The sequence below is a fragment of the Cuculus canorus genome, chromosome 1 (assembly GCF_017976375.1).
Source record: "Cuculus canorus isolate bCucCan1 chromosome 1, bCucCan1.pri, whole genome shotgun sequence".
NCBI classification, from domain to species: domain Eukaryota; kingdom Metazoa; phylum Chordata; class Aves; order Cuculiformes; family Cuculidae; genus Cuculus; species Cuculus canorus.
Genome location: NC_071401.1, coordinates 152,809,186 through 152,827,846, shown reverse-complemented (window position 1 = coordinate 152,827,846; position 18,661 = coordinate 152,809,186). Strand labels below are relative to the sequence as shown.

The window sequence follows — 18,661 nt, the reverse complement described above, 5'->3', positions numbered from 1 at the left end:
CGCTCCCACATCAAAAATATGTATATATAATTGCTAGTTTTTAAAATTAAAAATAGCAAAAATGTCAAGCATGGCTCACCTGTTTTTCCTGATGAAAATTCGAATGTGTAAGAGGTGCATTAAGAAGACAAATCAAGGGGGCACGTATACTGTCTCTGCCATATTCAACTATGTAAAGCGTTATTTCAGCACTGACATTAAATGGTTCTCAGCGAAGAGAGCTGCACAAGCTAAGGACTGATCTGTCAGTAAAACAAAAATTGTAGTTAGTAACTTATTCAGAATCAGATTAATTCTGTTTTAATTCATGTTGTTAGTTATTTTCATGTAGTCTACATGTGGGTTGTGCCCTGCCTTGAGTTAACTTATTAAAAATATTGAAAATTCCTAATCAGTTTAAACATATTTAATGATAATTAAATATGGGTTTTTTAAAATCCCATGTAGACTTCACTAATTGCAAACAAATGTAAATTAAAGTACTCTTAGTTTGGTTCTAGCCTGCACAGATTAATGTCTGAAAAATTACCTTCCCTCTGCTCTCCAGCTTTCAGTTCACATCATCACCAAAGACACAAATTTCATTTGGTCTCCACAGGCTTGTGTAGAACAAACAGAAATTTTAATGTAAAAAGAGAAGAGGGAAATAGAGATTCCTGTTGCAGTCTTTACCTCCCTTCCTCCCCCAACCTTTTAAAGATGCTTTTTCCCTATTGTATAGAACCAGAGGGAAAGGTGCTGTTCACTCTCTCATTCTTGCCTTTCTCTGTAGGGGTTCTTTGAAGCAGACATGATATCCTATCCCTTCATAATCACCTTTGCTATTAAACCTCTCGCACACACCTTGGTTGCCTGCAACATATTTGAGTTATATGTGGTTGGGCTATTTTATTGGCCTTGATTTCTTGTAGCTCCAATTTTAATTAAACAGAAGACTTGTAAGCTGTTCTGAAAAAGGCATCAATTTGTTATTTATATAGTTTTTTTATTTATAGCTGGGGAAATGAAATTTTCTGAAGCTTTAACTTATTGTGTTGGAGCCCAGAAGAGTGCTGTCGTTGATCTCAGTGTTGCAGTACTTGCAAAGTTCTTCTGTTACTGCTCTTCAGGGTTAAAGAAAGAAAGAAAGAAAGAGAGAAAGAGAGAGAAAGAAAGAGAGAGAGAAAGAAAACCTCTCCCTTTTACAAATGTAACAGTTTTGTGCTGGAAACCTAGCTGTGGATAATAAAGGCCAGCATGTGCAAACGGCTTGGGCTTTTTAAGATTAGAATTGTAAAGACCTTCTAAAAAGCACTTGAAGAATAATGGCTTGCTTGTGCCTTGTGGCAAACAGTGCTTAGAAATGAAGATGCTGTTTTTCTGGGGAGGGGTGTCCAGTCCATGCATATCAACCCTGAGCTGCATGGAGGGGGCTGCAAGGCTAACATGCTGTTTCCCTGACAAAGCATAGCTGTAGGTCACTCACATCACCTCACTCTCCAGTTAATAACCGGAGTTTCCACTGCATCAAATGAAGCTTTGTTCTTCCTGCTCCTGAGGGTATCGGAGGCAGCAGAGATTACTCTCTGTACATTAAGCTGGTATTTGCTTTATACTAAGCCACAGGAGCCAGTTACTCCTGTTCCTAAGATACCCTAAAAGCAGAATGCAACAGAGTTTTTTGTTTGGCCTGGATCTCTGTAATGGCATGAAGAATATCTCATCGCAGTTGTCTGTAGTAAGACATCATTTATTAGTTAAAATCCTAATTCACTTAGTCACGTTGACTCCATTTTAATGTCAGTGCACTCATTCTCATGGAAGGAAGCATGATCTCTTACCCTGCCCTGTTACGCGACTGCATGAGTTGGCAGCAGCATGAGCGTGTAGGACAGGTGTGTTGCATGTGCCTTTGTGGATGCAGTAAACCTAGATTTGTCTAACTAAAAGGTTGTTTTTGTAGTCCTTAAGCCTTTGTGGTTGCTCCAAGGAGGGCACATCATTTTTCCCAAAATTCATGGTGCAACTAGGCAGAGATTTATGACTATCCACGGTGCAGAGGTTGCCATTGCAGGACGAAGCCATTAAGCAGGATGTGAGGGAGGGAAGGTAGTAGTAGGTCAGCAATGTCAGACAAAACCTGACTTCACTGATAAATCAGTATTCAGGTGTTATATCTACACTCAAGTTCAATACAATACTCGGAGATAGAAAAAATTTGAAACTAGGATATGTGATACTCTAACTCTTTAAGTAATGTTTAACTGTTGGTGCCACCTAGAAGCCCTGTTTACTTCCAGGGCCCCATGCATTGTTAGAGAAGTTACAGGCATAGAATTATACATGAGCTGTGCCCTGAAGAGCTTACAAGGGATGCTTTACAAACAGCCCTTCCTCAACAGTTTTCTAAGGTAGGTAATTATTATTGTCTCCATTTTACAGGTGGGAAAAGCAAGGTTCAGTGCCTGATTTGCCCAAAGCTTCGCAGAGTTCCTGGTGCCAGGCATGAACTCAGATCGCTGCTTGCTCTTGTAGCAATTTTTCAAGAGAATAAAGTGCTGCTTAGTGTTGATGCCCTGTACTGTGTCTGGGGTGGGCGAGGGGTCCTGCAAAGCATGTGTGTGGGGAAAGAAACCCTGCTTGGGCTTGACCAGCTTGCCTATGTTGGAGCAGGTTTTGATGTCTTTGAACAGACAAACAAAGCAAACCAAAACAAAAAAAAAATTGTCTCGAGTAACTTTGTACTTCTTTTTTGGTCTGGCCTCAATTGCTTTTATGTTTTTTGTTCTTAATTACTCTTATTCTTAATATGATTACAGTTCCTTTATTTTATCGAATTTAATTTCTTTCATTTATGAAACATGCATGAACCAACAATGTGACTCTAGAAGGTTATTGCTGAGTTGTGCTGATGTCGATTTCATACTGTGATATTTTTTCTCTATTTACCTAGAGATCAGTATTTCAATATATAACGATGTGCATGTTTTCCCCCCTTCTCCCGCTGCATGCAGGGATTCGGGTTCGTAACTTTCGAGAATAGTGCTGATGCAGACAGGGCCAGGGAGAAATTACACGGCACCGTGGTAGAGGGCCGTAAAATCGAGGTGCATGTCTTCAGTAATTCAATTTCTTCTTTATATTTATGCTTTTGATTTATTTTTGTGTCTTGCCTCACTTATTTCACATTTGGATCCCAGTCTTGTGTGTGCGTGTGTGTTTGTGTCTGTGTCCTTCACCTCCCTGCACTGAAATGTATAAAAGTTTACACCCCTTATGGAATATTTTTTATTGTTGTTTTGGGTATTTTTCTTTTCTTTCTTCTTTTATTAAGTTTTTTTCCCCACCCACTCTGAATTTTTACCCTTCTGCTGTCTTGATTTTTTCCTTTGCTTCAGTTTGCAAGGCTCCGATTTCCTGTTACCAGGCCTGAACAAAACTTAACTGAAAGAGTACTGTCCGACTTCTAACTCTGTGTCCAAAAAAGAAAGCAGGGGGCCAGCCAGTATCCTCTCTTTCCTCCGAGGCCAGTTCTCCTTCACGCAAGTGTGAGATGATGCCCGTGGTGGGAGGGAAGATACGGGGCAGAAGCTCTGAGTGGGCTATGCTATACATGCTGCTGGTTTCTTGGCTTGCCTGCAGTTCAGTCAGCTCAGTGGAAGCTAATCCTTAAAGTTTCTAGCTCTCACTGCAGGGGGGTAAGGGGTAAACATTGGCTGGCCAACATGGCCATGTATTGGGCATGCCTTGTGTTGACCAGTTTGGTGTGTTCCACTGTGGTGAAGGCTAACTGGTGTCTTCCCTCTATCCCTCTTTCTTTAAAAAAAAAAAAAAAAAAAAGGAAAAACAAGAAGTACAAATATTTAATCAAAAAGCCACCGTTTTTGAGTAAGATGTCTGCATATTTTGCCTTTTTTTTGTTTTGTTTTTTCATTTCCCTTTTTGATGGTTTAGCGTTTAGGGCCCTTCACTTGACTCACTCTTTCCATGGTAACTATACACAATGCTGGCGATGGTACGAGTTGGCGGTAAGTGAAACAAAAGCGCTAGAGAAGAAGCTTTTTTTTTTTTTTTAATTTTTCTTAAAATTACGAAAAACCAAAATTAAATAAGAAAGAAAAAATCCATCTGCCATCTCACATTAACACTACGAAATGTGATTTGACTTGTTGTCCCCACCCACCTCCTTCCTCCTTCTCCCCCTTTTATTTTCAATGCTGTTGAGTAATGCCGCCTGGACTTTGGATGTACATATCGTTTTGTAGCAGTCTGAGCTGTTTGATTACTGACTTCATGGTGATTTCCCCTTGCACATCTTACTCAGAGTTACTGAACTCCAGTTTGGCTGGTTTTTATTAATGCACCCATTTTCCTCTTCTCTCTCTCCTGCCCCTTCTTTCTGCTGCTCTCTCTTTGAGACCTGTTTGTAGCTGTTACTGTTTGTTTTCTCTCTTTTTCTTTCTCTCTCTGCCCCCTTCCCTGGTTTATTTCTTTACTCAGTTAAATGCAGCTGTTGGTCTCTTTGCTGATTGGTGATTTCTGATGGGTTCTGGCAATTTTTCCTTTAAGTGCTTGTGTTGCACTCTGCTATAGCAGCTGATTTCAGGCACTTGCTCCATCCTAATGATTGTCTGTGAAGACCCTATCTCCTCCCTCCTCCCCTCCCCACCCTGTGAATCAATTGTGGTTGTTTTTTTTTTTCTTTCTTTTGTCTGTGTGTGTTTAACTGCATGCTCTCAGTCTCATCACTGTTGTTTCCCATTCTTTCTTTTTAAATGTGTAATGTTTATATTGTTTTGGGGCTGAAACGAGAGTAAATGTAGCTCCAGACTCCCCACCCCATGTAAGCTCACCATCAATAAATCTTAAGGGCCAAGAGCAGCTTTTATTTTTATAGCCTTTTTTTCTTTTCCTCTTCTTCACTCTGGCCCCAATTTTTATTTGGCCTGAGTTTTGATAAATTATCCACATTGTAGAAAGACTTCACCCTCCTTGCAAGAACTTTGAGGCTGTCTGACATGGGGCTGCAGTAACTTGGCTTTCAAACTGGTCCATCTTTTCTTTATTAGCACCATCTCTGTGGTAACACCCCACTTGCTTGAGCAATCAAACCGCTTAGAACTATGCAGAGCTCTGTAAAGAGGGTGGAGGGCACAGTAAAACCAAAAGGGGACCAAAGTCTACTGCTATGTATTTCTTTTTTTTTTGTTCTATGAGGAAAATAGTCTGGAAAAATATTTTAAAATTATAGGGAGGAAATTGGTGAATGTAGGCCATCCAGATGCTTGGTGGCATTCCAGAAATTTCCCCAAGCCTTGGAAGTTCAAATCTGAAGGTGATGGACTCCAGGCTACCTTGTTCTATTTTAAAAGTATGCTTGCCAGCAACCTGCTGGACCCCAATCCCAACAATGAGCCTGATAAACAAGTCATCTTATGTATCATCTGGTTCTGGTCCAGAATCTGGACAAAAACTCCAGTGTTTTGCCTTTTCAGTTGATGAGCTGAAAATAAGCACACGCCAAAGGGGTGGCAAGATGGTGGAGAATCTGCACTTTGCTCTCGTTGGCCTTTTGTTTAATGCATAATTTTAAAATGCCACATTTAGCTGTAACTTTTATAGTATAATTAAATGGCAAATGTTAAAAGTAATTTAAAGTTTGCATTCTTTTAAAATTAGTTTAATTTTTTTTTGCTCAGAGAAGTTGTTTGTGTGTGTGTGTGTGTGTGTGGTATCTGAGAGTTTTCCATCGTTTTCTCTAATATCCTATGCTTCCTTCCCTCTCCTCCCCCTCCCCTTTCTTACTTTTAGGTTAATAATGCCACAGCACGAGTGATGACCAATAAGAAGATGGTCACACCTTACGCAAATGGTAAGAGAGACTTTTTGTTCTGATGATGATCTGAAAGGTTTGAAGGAAGACAAAAGGGAAAAGTCATGGCTTCTCCTTGGGACCAAAAAGAACCCCAAAAGAAACGGATGAAGCCCCACAAACCCTGATTTATAGCATTCTCCTTCCGTATAACTGTGAAGCGTTTATGGAGGAATACCATGTTACAGATGGAGAAGCAGGGAGAGAGGAACAGTGACGTGCCAGGTGTGGCCAAGCTGGGAAAAGAAACCAAGGACTGATGGGTTTCCTGCCACTGCTGCAAGCTGATGCTGTACAATGGGATGTGCAGTACTCCTGGGTCTCATTGTCATCATGTGGATATCTAAATATTAATGCAGAAGTATAATTTAGAATACCTAATTGGATATATCTCCGTTTAGGTTCTGACTGTGAAAGTACAGCAGCCAGCATAACAGAGGTACTGCGCTGCTTGTTTGCTCTCTTTGTTACAGATTGTGCCTGTGTTCAGTCATTTTCCAGTGAACCTGAACAGAGAAAGACCAAGTTGTTTGGGTAATGAAGGTTCCTGTTTTGTCGGGATATCTTGGTTCTTCTGTCTGTGCAGTAATTTCATTGCATAGGCATATGTAGCACAAAAGTCGTTCTTCTCCTGGCAGAACTGAATGCTGCTTTGATACAGATTTTGAGTCTGAGTCTTGGTCCTGAACCTTGCAAAAAAATTCTGAGTATCTTCTGAAAATGTTCCCAAACAGCTTCAACAAAGCAGCAAGCTGCTTATAGGTAGTTGCTAGTGTGAGAATCCATTTTGATTCAATCTAAGACTCAGAAATCAGAAGATATGAATTTAATTTGTTGCTCTGCTACTGACTTGTTGTGTGGGTCTTAGCAAATTTTTTTTTGTTGTTGTTACAGGACTTGGATAACAGGGCCAGTCAGAAAGGCTAGGATTCTTAGTCTTGGTGTCTGAAAGGAACGAGGAGATTTTGTAGTAAAAGGCATTGCAGCTGTGTTATGTTGTCCTGAAAACAAGGGCAGAAAATGCGTATGACTGGTAACAAAAATTGGTTTACTTAGCGGTCACTTTTGAAACCCTGATTACAGGCAGCAATGTTTTGCTTTCGCAGCCCACAATTTAAAGCCAGCTTTAAAGCTCTGCAAAGGTATTTATTAGGCTAGGCTTAAGGCATACTGATAAGTGGTTGTATGACTGTTATTAAAGTTGAGGATTGATCCCAGTCCTCTCATTGCCACCACTCATTTGAGTATTTCGCCATCAAGGTGGGCAGTGCAGCAGCAGCATGCCCAGTCTTGCCGAGGGAGTGGGTGTTGCATCTCCTGTTGATACTCTGCCAGCAGGTGGAGGGGTGGTGTTGATGGACTGCAGTTCACAAAGTTGTTCGTATGGTTACTGTGCTGATTAGAGGTGTTAAAGCGCAGTAAATGCATCAGGACTCTCTCCAGGACAGAGGAAAGGTATGATTTTGTTTAAATAAATATACTTGTGTGATTCCTAGCTAAACAGCTGAGAACTTTCCTGAAAGGAATGCTTTGTGGAAGCCAGCTCAGATCATGATGTTAGCTTTACACCCCTTGCTTCTCTCCCCACATAGAAAATGATGAGGGCAAGACAGAGGTGTTTCTAGATCTAACTGGGATATGTGTTCCTTCTCATACCCCAGTGATGACTTCTTGAAGCACTGTTCTCTTGTAGGTTTTATGTTAATGATTTGCAGTTCTTGCCAATTATCCAGATGATATTAAAATCAATTCTCTGGGAAGGCTTTCACCTGAAAAGCAGCATGAAGAAGCCAGGAAATACTAAAACAACACAGGGAGGAGCAAATGTGAGATGAATAGACTGAATTGCTTTTCCGCGCCATAGTCGTGTGGTTCAGTTCATGAGGAAATTCAGATGCTGTTGCTTTTCAGCAGATCGCTAGCAAATAAGGTGGAAGGATGTGTTGAGAATGTAAGGTATAAATTGGTTTGCCTGGGATGACAGTCCAGGTTGGTGGTTTTAGAGAGCTTTTTGGATCCACAGCATCCCTGGTGAAAGCAGGGAGGAGCCGGAGGACCTGGCAGCAAGGTTCATGATGAGAATGCAGGGTTGCATGGTGTTCATGGTGAATATGCATATAAGGTAGTTGGCATTCCCTCAGTGGCACCTCTGCCGTGCTCTGGATCAGCTAATGTTTTGCTGTTCCCACTGATACAGCAACCCTTACCTAGAACTTGCCATTAGAAAAAGGCAGTTGGCCTCCATCTACACCAAGGGGGATTGAGGCGAAGCAGAAATTGGAAAGAGCTGTGCATGTGAAGCTGGGGCACACGCAAGAAACCGTTCCCCCTACCCACACTGCCCGCTCCTTCTCTTGGTGTAGATTTTGGCATTCACTGCAGTCTTTGTTGTTTCAGGTTGGAAGTTGAGTCCTGTGGTTGGAGCGGTGTACGGCCCTGAGTTATATGCAGGTAGAGCTTAAGTAGACACTTCCACTTCTGCCATTTAACTACAGTGGTGTTTGTTTATGTTCTCAATCTGCTGTTTCTTTATAACCTTTTTACGTTTCTTGTTTTTTTTTCTTTTCTTTTTTTTTTTTTTTATTCTTTTTAAAATTAAATTAGCATCCAGCTTTCAAGCAGATGTCTCGCTGGGCAATGACGCCGCAGTGCCCCTGTCAGGAAGGGGGGGTATTAACACTTACATTCCTTTAATCAGTAAGTAGCCCCGTTGGTCCCTGTATTGTTAGTATGCTTGAGTTAACGATGACCTGTTACCCTTCTTCTCTCCAGTCTGTATAATATATACTTGAAAGGATGGGTCTCGCTGGGAATGAGTTTACCTTGAGCCAGAGTATACTGTGCAGTGGTTGTAACTTGTTCATCTGTGGTGTGTTTCTCTACTGGTGAATGGGTTATTCTGAGTGATGCAGAGGCTGCAGAACAAGGGAGGGGCATGTGTGAGGAACAGGCCATTCCCTTGCCCCCCTCCCCCTTTTGAAATCAAAGAAACCAAATGGACAAATCCCTTAAGTACATATTATACAAGCTGTTAAACCGCGAGTCTGCAGGACTACTACTGGCACGCACCTGGATGCATGTTGGGTTGGGTTTGGGCCAGAGAGTCCTTCCCTCTCGGTATCTGTTTATTACATGTTCGCAGATGCCTCTGAGGTTTTACATCACTTCATTACGAGCCAGTTTACTCCAGTGTAAAGCATAATAAAGCAGACCCCACTATACATGGAGCCAGTTATTGGTCATGCTTGTTAAATGAAGGTGGGCTCTCAGTAAACTGGCACTTTATGGAAAGTTTCTGCTGCTGTTATATGGGCTATCTTGTCTTTCAGGCTTTAAAATGAACATACAGAGGATTGGGTGGCAAAGAGTGGGAGGGGAAAGGAGGGAAGAGACTGATGTAAGTTGGTTGACTTTAAGGGCCTCTTGACAAATTATTTTTAAGAGCCTCTGCAGTTTTGGAAGAGCCGCCTGCTATATTGATAGTAACTTTCTGCGCTTCTTGGACTCTAACCAGACTGCATGGCAGTGTCAAAAGGCGGGGGGATTTGTACCCTGTTTGTGGTGGGCGAGGCATGCCAAAGCATTAACCTCTTGCATGCCAAACCTCTCTGCAACCCCTCTTCCCCCAAAGGCCATGGTCTAGCAGGAAGTATGTATCGGATGCTTGCTGGGTTATAAGCATGCTCCTCTGCAGGACTGATGCAAAATGTCCCACCGCTATGGAGCTATTTTGTCACAGTTTCAAGCCAGTTGTTCTTCTCTGGTCAGGGGCTCGGATCCTTTTCACCCCCTACCTTGTCTGTCTTTACAGTTCCAGGCTTCCCATACCCAACTGCAGCCACCACAGCAGCCGCATTTCGGGGAGCCCATCTGAGGGGCCGAGGAAGGACAGTGTATGGGGCAGTCCGGGCAGTACCTCCCACAGCCATCCCTGCCTACCCAGGGTAAGCACTGGTCATGAGAGCACAGTGCTCTGCACAACCGTGTCAAATAGCCGATTGGTTAACCAAAAAAGAACTAAAATTGTCTGGATGGTGAGAGTCAGGATACTGCTAGTGCCAGAACATTCTGCACACTGTGGCATCCGGTGGGGGCAAATCTAAATTTTTTCACCTTAACTTCTTGACTTAAACATTTTTCAGTACTTGCAACAGCTTAAAGCGCTGATGAATTCCTTCTCATAATTTCTCAATTTGTCTACATGGTATTTGTCATCCATTGACCCAATACATTGTAGTGCTGCTGAGAAGGACATAAAGAGAGTGGGTCTAAAATTTCAAAAAACAGCTGCTGCTTTTTGCACCCCATTTGCATTTTCATATCCAGGAATGCGGAATATTATCCATTACCTTCATGCCTCACCATCTGGCAGTAGGACACAGAAGAGCCAGTTACCCACAATGGATTTGCTTTCTTTGTTGGAGACAGTTTAAAAAGGTTTAAAACAAAGATTAATCAAGTCCATTAATTTAAAGTTGGGAGCATTTGGGATACAGAAAGAACGAAAATGCATCATTCTTCTAACTGTTGGATGAAGCAATGGTGAACATGTGACCTTAGCATCCTTTGCCCTCTGACTTTTCACTAGTAATTAAGTGGAATAGATGCTGTTACAAGAGTATTTTACTGTTTAAAAGTCCAGGGAACTTGGTTTGTATGTGAGTTTTGTTTTGGGGTTTTGTTTGTTCAAGTGTGATGGAACGACAGATATATCAGCAAATCACTTCCAAACTGTCTTTCCATTTCTGATTTTGAGGATGCTTTATTCATATTGCCTGTCTCTGGAATTTCACATGCTGTATTTTCCAGGCAATGTTTTCAGCAAGAATAGGAGTAGGAATGAATCTGTGAACACAGAGAAATGGACTGACTGTTTTTTCCTTTAGACTAGCCCCCAAAAGGTAGAAGAAAAACTATTAATCTTTTATTAAAAAGGGAGGTGGAAGCCACAAACATCAGTGCAAGGAGCTGGCCTGATATATGCAAGATAAGCTTGTGATTACTTTCTGTAGCAGATTAAGGGGTGAGAGCTACTGTGGCCCTTAATCTTTTTGGAGTCTGATATTTAAAGCGGAGCTCATAGTAACAAGCCACAGTGGTCATGTATCTGTATAGCTTTGCTCTTCGGCAAATCTATCAATGTTTGTATTTAATTCACTGGAAGGCTTTGAATGAAGCCTCTTGTCTGAACACGTTGGCCTTCTGAACAGAGTATTTCTTCTGGTTTTTTAGATCCACCACTTTTTGACACTGCTACTAGTTCGTATTCTATATCCTCTAACTATAGCCTCTGACCTGCAGCTTGTCTGTTAGTTGCTCTAAAAATGACCCAGGCAACTTTTATTAGAATGTGCTGCACAGTGAAAGAGACAAGCAAAGCTGAGCTAAGTGCTGCCGTCTAGCAGAATATGAAATGCTTGCACTGGGGAGAGGGATTGCGTTCCATGAGAGTAATGGCTGGAGCATTCCTAGCAATAGGCTGTCACGAGTGGCACATGGGGAGGGACTCTAGGCTTGTCTTCGCTATAAATCTAGCCTGAGTCTTGTATAAAGGATTTATTTCCATTTGGAATATGGGCCAGGCTCCAATGAGCCTTCCAAATATTGTCTCATGACTTTGTTTACTTATGTTATGTTGGGTTTGTCTGACCCTGCTCACTGATGTCATGTCTTCATGGGCAGCATAGTATCCAGTAAACATTTGAAGGGCAGCAGTAAACAAAGCGGGTTCACAAATAATCCAGAACTGTCCCTAGTGCCAAGTGCTGGGATGTAATTAACTAATTCTGCTGTTTATTGTCATCATAGTCTGAATTTCTACAAGATATTCAGTAGAAGGAATTTGATTCCTTGTGGAACAATACAACATGTGCTGTTCAGTTTTATGTTGCAGTAGATTATAAGACAGCCACTGCTCCATGTGGGCATTGTTGACCTCCATGGAGTCAGGAGAAGACACACATTCTGACACCTTTTTCTGCATCAATTGTTTTCTTCCTGATTGCTGAAAAGATGACACCATAAGATCAGTCAGCAACACAAGTCATCAAGACATAGTGAGTAAGTGGAAGTAGTCACTAAAGTAAGCTGCAGGTTAATTCAAATGTGGTAGAAGGAATTGGATTTGGCAAACCTTAGTGGTGTTTGTTTAAAGTTAGAAAACTTAATAGTATCATTGCATTTGAGAGCTTAGCGGAATTCAGACGATACAGAATATAGATTAATAAAAGCTCTTTGGAAGTGCCATACTGGATCAGACCTGAAGGTCATTCAGGTTAGAGTTATTTTTGACAGTGTCTAGTGCTAGATACTCCAGAGGAAGGTGCAAGAAATCGTATCGTTCTCAATAGTTTTAACATTTATTTCAAGAACTCAAACTAAGATTTTACTAATACATATCTAGAATGTACATACTTATGTGTGGACATGGATGTATTTCCACAAAGATTATTCATCCCTGAGAAAGCAATTGTTCAGGCTGTTGGGGAGGATGTTAAATAGTCACCTGAGCCTAACCTCAGAATATAAATTCAACCTTCAATTTATAATTGAGGTGGCATTTAAGAGAAGTAAAGGACACGTTATAACCTCTGATATATAGCATGAGGGATAACTGTCCTGGAATATTGCCCTGATTTGTAGTGGCCATGCTTTCTAAACAAGAATGCTGACGAATCATACTTTAGACTAAAAGCTGTAAGAATGAAGTCAAAGCCTAGAAAAAAAAATGCCTACTGTAAAACTCTCAGAACTGCGTAAGCATAATCACTTTTATTTCTTAAATTGTAGGTTAGACATTGACTTGATCATTAAGTAACTATTTGAGCCTTGCCATAATAATGAATGTTTTAGTCTAGGACTGTAACTATATAGAGGATTCCCTGACTCCAAACCAAAAGAAGTTTAAAGTCAGACTGGATATAAGGCAGTAGAGAGCTTTGGGGGTTTTTAATGGTTTTTTTTAGATTCCATTTACAGTGAAGTCAACTGTTGCTATACCTAAATGATGTGATGGCTGCTTTACAAGACCAGCATATTTCTTTTTCTTACGGATGTGTTTTAACTCAGCTAGTGGGCTTTTTACAGGTGCCACTGAGATACGATGGGCTGGCTGATGGGCTGCTTTGCGCTTCTGGTCAGTCTACATAACCAGAATGATTTCTGTGTTTATCAAGTGAAGGAATTATCTCACTTTTTGCTGTCATTAAGAATCATAAGTATGGATATTCTAGCATATTAATAAACCTTGCTAAATTTCAGCCCTGGTAGTTTGTGTCAAAATAAAGTCCTAACTGAAGGAGAGCTGAGGTGGAGGATGCATATGTGCTTGGTTGTTTGGACTCAGCAAGTCTTGCTCTTACCTGTTATTAGTGTTCCGTGCAGTTTTCTCCAGAGAGCTGATGCTAGCACCTCTTGCTGACAGATTTCTAAGTTACAGGAATAGTGACCTGATGCAGTGTGGCAATGCTTATATTCATCCAATTGATTGTGTTTGGAATAACTGTTAAAACTGCTAACCTGTTCATAAACCAACAGTCACTTCCTCTGTCATGCGTTTGCCTTTCCTGCAGGAGCAGGTGGAGTATCACTGCTAAAACACTTCTGGTCCTAGATAGAGAACCCAGCAATGTAAGTCACTGCCCCAGGAGCCAAATTCTTTGTTATGTGATTGTAAACATTTAGCTTCAACAAACATGATCTTATGGCCTGCTTCTCCCTGCTGAAGTGGCTCCCCTCTTCCTCTAACAAGGGTCTCTATCTTCATATCTGCTCCCAGCGCTCTTAGAGACCGTAGTATCTCTGTCCATTGGGAGTGGAGTGTACTTTTCCTGGGGAAGACAGCCAGACTAAATTATTCTAGCAGTAGCTAACACTGCAACATTTATTTTTTTTATGATTTTATTTTTTAGTAATAGCATGCAGAATTTTGGCAAGATCTGCTGGGCTTTTTTTTGTGTGTGCGTGCCTTAAAATAGGTGGGTGTCTGAGGGTGTCAGGCTCTTCTCAGCATTTCACATTCTATCTGATGAGTAAAAAATGATAATCAAAAGAAAAGCTAGTGTTCCATACCTTCTTTTTCCTTACTGCTAACGGGAAGTCATGCGCATCAGATCCATGAACTTCACAGGTGGTGGGGCTAATGCTTTTTAAAGCCTTGAGCGAGTTTGTGCAGCTATTCAGAGGACAATGGAGGAGGAAATTCCTCATTACGAAGCACAGGCTGAACTCATGCGGGTGGGGGCATCCCCTCTCTTCCTTCCTCGTCCTTCCCTGACCCCTGTCCCGAAAGTGAGCTGCATAGTCTTATGCGTGCTCTGGTAAGAGTGTCTCTTTGGGAACCCCAGGCTCTGGTTTAACAGTTTTCATGCTTGAAGTTCTGAGAGAAAGAAAACTATGGCTTAAAGCAGAAAACATACCATCCCATGGAAACCCTTCCAGTTGCTCCTCTCTGCTATGGAATAGGTTGTTAATATCAGGGACTCCCACTGCACCTTTCAATTCTCAGACCTTGGACCAGTCACCTAACCTTTTTAGCTCATTATCTCTGCTTGTGAAAGCAATGCATTGTGGGTATTTTTGGTTTTTTCTTTTTAATTACATTTCTCTGTGTTTACTTTGATCAGAATTGATTGACTTGTTTTCCTGAGGTGTTGCATTGGTTCTTTAAGATGCTGAATAATACTACTTTGCATGCTTGTGTGATCAGCCAAATCTTATCGCATGTCTAATGTGCAGGGTAAAAGCAGGTGATGTATGGATGTCAGAAACAAAGTCATGAAGCCCTGTTAAGCTCAAAATAATCGTAGTCGTACACAACTCTGAAACATGCTTCTGACATAGGTGACTCCAGCCCCTGTGGGATGACGGGCTCCTCAATTTCACAAGCCCACTTCGTGAAGCTAATGTTGCCATGTGTTTAGAGGGTAACTAAAATCATTCCAGGAGAATAATCAGAGTGGAGGTTTCTAAACCCTTGTTTCTCTTCTTCAGGACATCAGATCTTTTTGAGTCTATTTTCATTGTACAAGATGGTGGTTCCCCTCCCTCTTTTCTTTGCATACTGTCTCCCTCTCTGCCGACCCCTTCCCCTTTTGCATGCCATGGAAGATGACTTGGAGCCGTCTAGCGTGCGTGCGCACACACGTTCTCTTGCTGATTTGCTCCTGCCAAAAGCCCAGGTTGTGGATTCATACATCACCTGCCTGTGTAAAACGCATGTGCATGCTGCCGTCCTCAATAACCGGAATGTGTTTTCTGTTCTTTTGTTTTTTGTTTTTTGTTTTTTTGTTTTTGTGTGGATTTTCTGCAGTGTGGTTTACCAGGACGGATTTTACGGTGCTGACCTCTATGTAAGTACACACACTGGAGCCTTCTTGTCCCCAACCCCTGACAAGCCAGCCTTTTTTTTTTTTTTTTCTTTTGGTTTGTTTGTTTGGTTTGGTTTGGTTTTTTAAAATATCATTTACTTTAATTTTCTTCTTCCTTGTGGATATATATATTTATATATTTAGGAATGCAAGCATGCTTCTCTGTCACTGCGCTTGCCCCTGGGTGCAAGACCTAAGCCTTTGGGTTTCCTGATCATTGCCAGGGTCAGTTTACTGGGTGTCCTGTCCCCCACATGCACACTGCTACTAATCAGCCTGAGAGATGATTAGCGAATTAAAATTTCTCTCAACACTTCTCTTGTTTATATAATTTGGATATAAAAATAACAGGACTGGTTTAGCCTCAGACCTTCCCTTTCCTTCTCCCCTTCTGCCCTCCCCTTTCTCTCCCCTCTTGGGGCCCTTTCAGGTTTGAGTTGTGCAGCCCATGATAAACTGAGTGACCGCTATGTTTGAAAATGTTCATGTGCTACTGGGATGTGGAGATTATCACTTTGGGGAAGACACTAGGACTGGTTAAAAATGGAGACTGAGATGCTGGAGTGAGAACTGACATCTCATTTTGCTGGTAGAAATGGTACCTAAATAGGCTAGGTTCTCTCACCTCTTTGGGGAATTGTATAGTACAAATATGTGGAGATATTTGGTTAGAAAAGTCAGCAGCTGCCTCCTGTCTGGGAATTAGCTCTGATACCACAGGAGACTTTATCCTGTCATTGTCTTTGTCCTATCTAGCCAGTCTGTATTGCAGATCTCCAGGGCATCTGTGTGTATATATATACACACACACACGTATGTATATAGGTGGGTTGTGGCTGGAGGGATCCTGGCTGCCCGGTGAGAAAAGTGGTTTCCTCTCCGATGGACAGTTGTTGCAGAGCTGCTGCGATAGGATTATGCCCTTCAAAGCCAAAGTGTTGAGGTCCCCCACTGCCACTGCAACTTGCAGCCTGCCTAGATCTTGAAAAGTTGCTTATGTGGTATTGTAGGTAATAGCTCTTTGAAGCTAGGCAAGTTTTGTATTTGATGTTTATAAAGAGGATCCTGGAGGTTAGACTCAAGGTAATGGATAGAATTAGCTTTTGGATTTTGTTGGCTCATATGGAGGCTCAAGTCTTGTAAAGGCTCTTTCCCCAATACAGTTACAGGAAGGTGTGCACTCTAAGCGTAGAGATGGTAGATGCATTTCTTCATTCTTACATACACTACCATGTTTACAGGCCTTTAAAAATTGATCTGCCTCATCAACTATTCCTTTATAAAACTGTGTCAGGGACTCCAGACGAGTACTCCATCCCTGTGCCTCATTGATTTGTCATCCTTTTCACTGCAGTGCTTACATCCCACTGGTTGCTGTGAAAAGGCTTTCCCAGATGGTGGAAGGGATGGCAGAGAGTACTTCAGCTAGGACTGGGAGGAAAGTTTCAATTGAGGTTCGTTCTTCCAAGTCCATGGGCTTGTGTGAAGGTGTGGTGGAAAGGACCTGAGCTGACAGGGTAGGCAAGATGAAGGTGACATATCCCAAGTTTGGGCTGCTTTTTCTGCATACATGTTATGCACTGATTTCTTATTTTCCTCCTCTTCCTCTTCCTCACTCCTTTCTTCTTTCCTGGGGCAACCATCCTGCTAGCCATTTCTTCTGTGAAGAAGGCATTCCATCTCTTATGGATGCATCCCACTCTGGCAAGACACCTGAATTCATTAAACAACCTGCCCCAGGATGCAGAGAGCTTGATTTTCAATCATAAGAAAGATTATCTTTCTTCTACGATGGGGTCAATCTGGGCGGCGGGGGGAAAACCCAAACAAATCCACTCGTGCGAAGACTGCTCGTGCCTGTGAAAAGCGTGCTTGCATCCACTGGAAAGAAAAGGCTGGTGAGCCCCGCCGTGGGCTGTTTGTATGATTGTTTCTTTCCACAGCTGTGTTTTTTTGAACTGCTCTTCCTGTGTTCTGTTATAGAATAGTCTTACAGGAACCAATCATTAGCGCTAAAATACCTCAGGTAGGAGTGCCAGTGTGACCTGCCAACCAATCAGATTGTGGATTGCAGTGGAAAAAACTGAATTATACTAACCATTCCAGCACCACATTAGAGATGGGAACAGAGGCTTTTTTAGGGCAGCGCAGACTCACGTGTGATCCGAGCCCCCGCTATGGCAGGGCGGCATGTGTCTAGATTTCACACCCAGTGGCGTTTCATTAAAAGAAAAAATAATGTAAATTCAATGAAAGGGTTAACAAGGTCATGCTTGTCCCATTACCATGTAGAAGCACCTGCTGCAATGGACACTGTTGTCCTGTCACCTCTTTTAATTCATTCATGCCCATTCCTGGTGCACATATGCCACACTTCTAATACAGAAATACTAGAAATGGTTCTAGCCCTTTCTGCTTTTTAACTTATTTTATAGGGCAGTTTGGGGGCGGAGAAAACACATGTGAGATACGACAAATAAAAGCCTAATAGAATTGGGTTTGCTGCCTAAACTTGCTGGGTGGTCAAATGTATCTCAATGGTACCATGAGCTTAAACGCTTCTCTGGGGGCATGGGAATGCTTGTGTCTTAGCAGCATAAAGGCTTTTTGGAGTAAAGAGTGCCAGCAGCACACTGTGTGCCTTTCAAAGGCAGCAAGGGAAGAAGAAAAGGGAGGTTTATACCATGGGATACGCTGGCATAATAAGCTATAGTTTTGGATTTCCTTATGTCCTCATTGGATTGATCACCTAATGTGGACTTGAAGAGTGGAAGAGAAGATGGACTTACTTTGAGCTGAACTTTCTGGTCTTAAAGTGCTCATTTATCTACATTAGCATGCTCAGTAATTGGAACGCTGCTTTAGCTAGGAGTGCAGCTTCCTTTCTATGTTGTTTTGCCATGTTTGTGTTATTACAGAGAATATATGACAATCTTGAAAAAGCTGGTATCTAATGTTAAAGAAGGAATTAAGAAAAATTATTTTCTTCCTTTGTTGATGAGCCAAGGATGATAACATCACAGAGGAGTCATTTTAAATTTGGGATTTTGTGAATACCTGAGCAAATACAGTTGTCTCACAATTGAGATCTATACTACGCATTCACATAGGTAAAGGGGTTTAGCACAGCCCTAGCAACACTGTCAGGATATCCAGAGAAAGCGAACTTTTAATTAAGATAAGCAACAATTAGGGATGTGTTCACCTCTCTCGCAAGCTCCCCAGCCAATCCCAAAGACTGTACCAGAAAGGACGGATCTTGATTTAGACAATCCTTTTTTGTTACTGCCCAGTGAAAATGCATAAGCCTTATCCTTAGTTCCCCTACTTTTTTGTTGAGGCAGTGTTTAAACTGTCCCTTTGATAGAAACGTCTGACTTTAAATCTCTGCAAGAAGCTCAGCCACACTCATTTCTTTTGAGATGAGGGTAAAGATTTTTAA

The 18,661-nt window shown here is 41.7% G+C and overlaps 1 protein-coding gene across 30 annotated transcripts in view; it reads left to right on the top strand.

The window, feature by feature from the left end:
* The window catches only part of RBFOX2 (RNA binding fox-1 homolog 2), a 175,566-nt gene that overhangs the window by 144,766 nt on the left and 12,139 nt on the right, over window positions 1–18,661 (top strand). For 11 of the 30 annotated variants that reach the window (XM_054078020.1, XM_054077705.1, XM_054077942.1 and 8 more), the window contains 6 exons: window positions 2,994–3,086; window positions 5,791–5,851; window positions 8,249–8,302; window positions 8,456–8,548; window positions 9,663–9,795; window positions 15,162–15,201. In XM_054078020.1, coding sequence (XP_053933995.1) covers window positions 2,994–3,086; window positions 5,791–5,851; window positions 8,249–8,302; window positions 8,456–8,548; window positions 9,663–9,795; window positions 15,162–15,201 — 474 coding nt within the window. Of the gene's footprint in view, window positions 1–2,993; window positions 3,087–5,790; window positions 5,852–8,248; window positions 8,303–8,455; window positions 8,549–9,180; window positions 9,249–9,662; window positions 9,796–13,422; window positions 13,481–15,161; window positions 15,202–17,202; window positions 17,246–18,661 lie in introns of those variants that run through there. The other 19 variants (XM_054078545.1, XM_054078163.1, XM_054078378.1 and 16 more) reach the window with 14 other exon arrangements.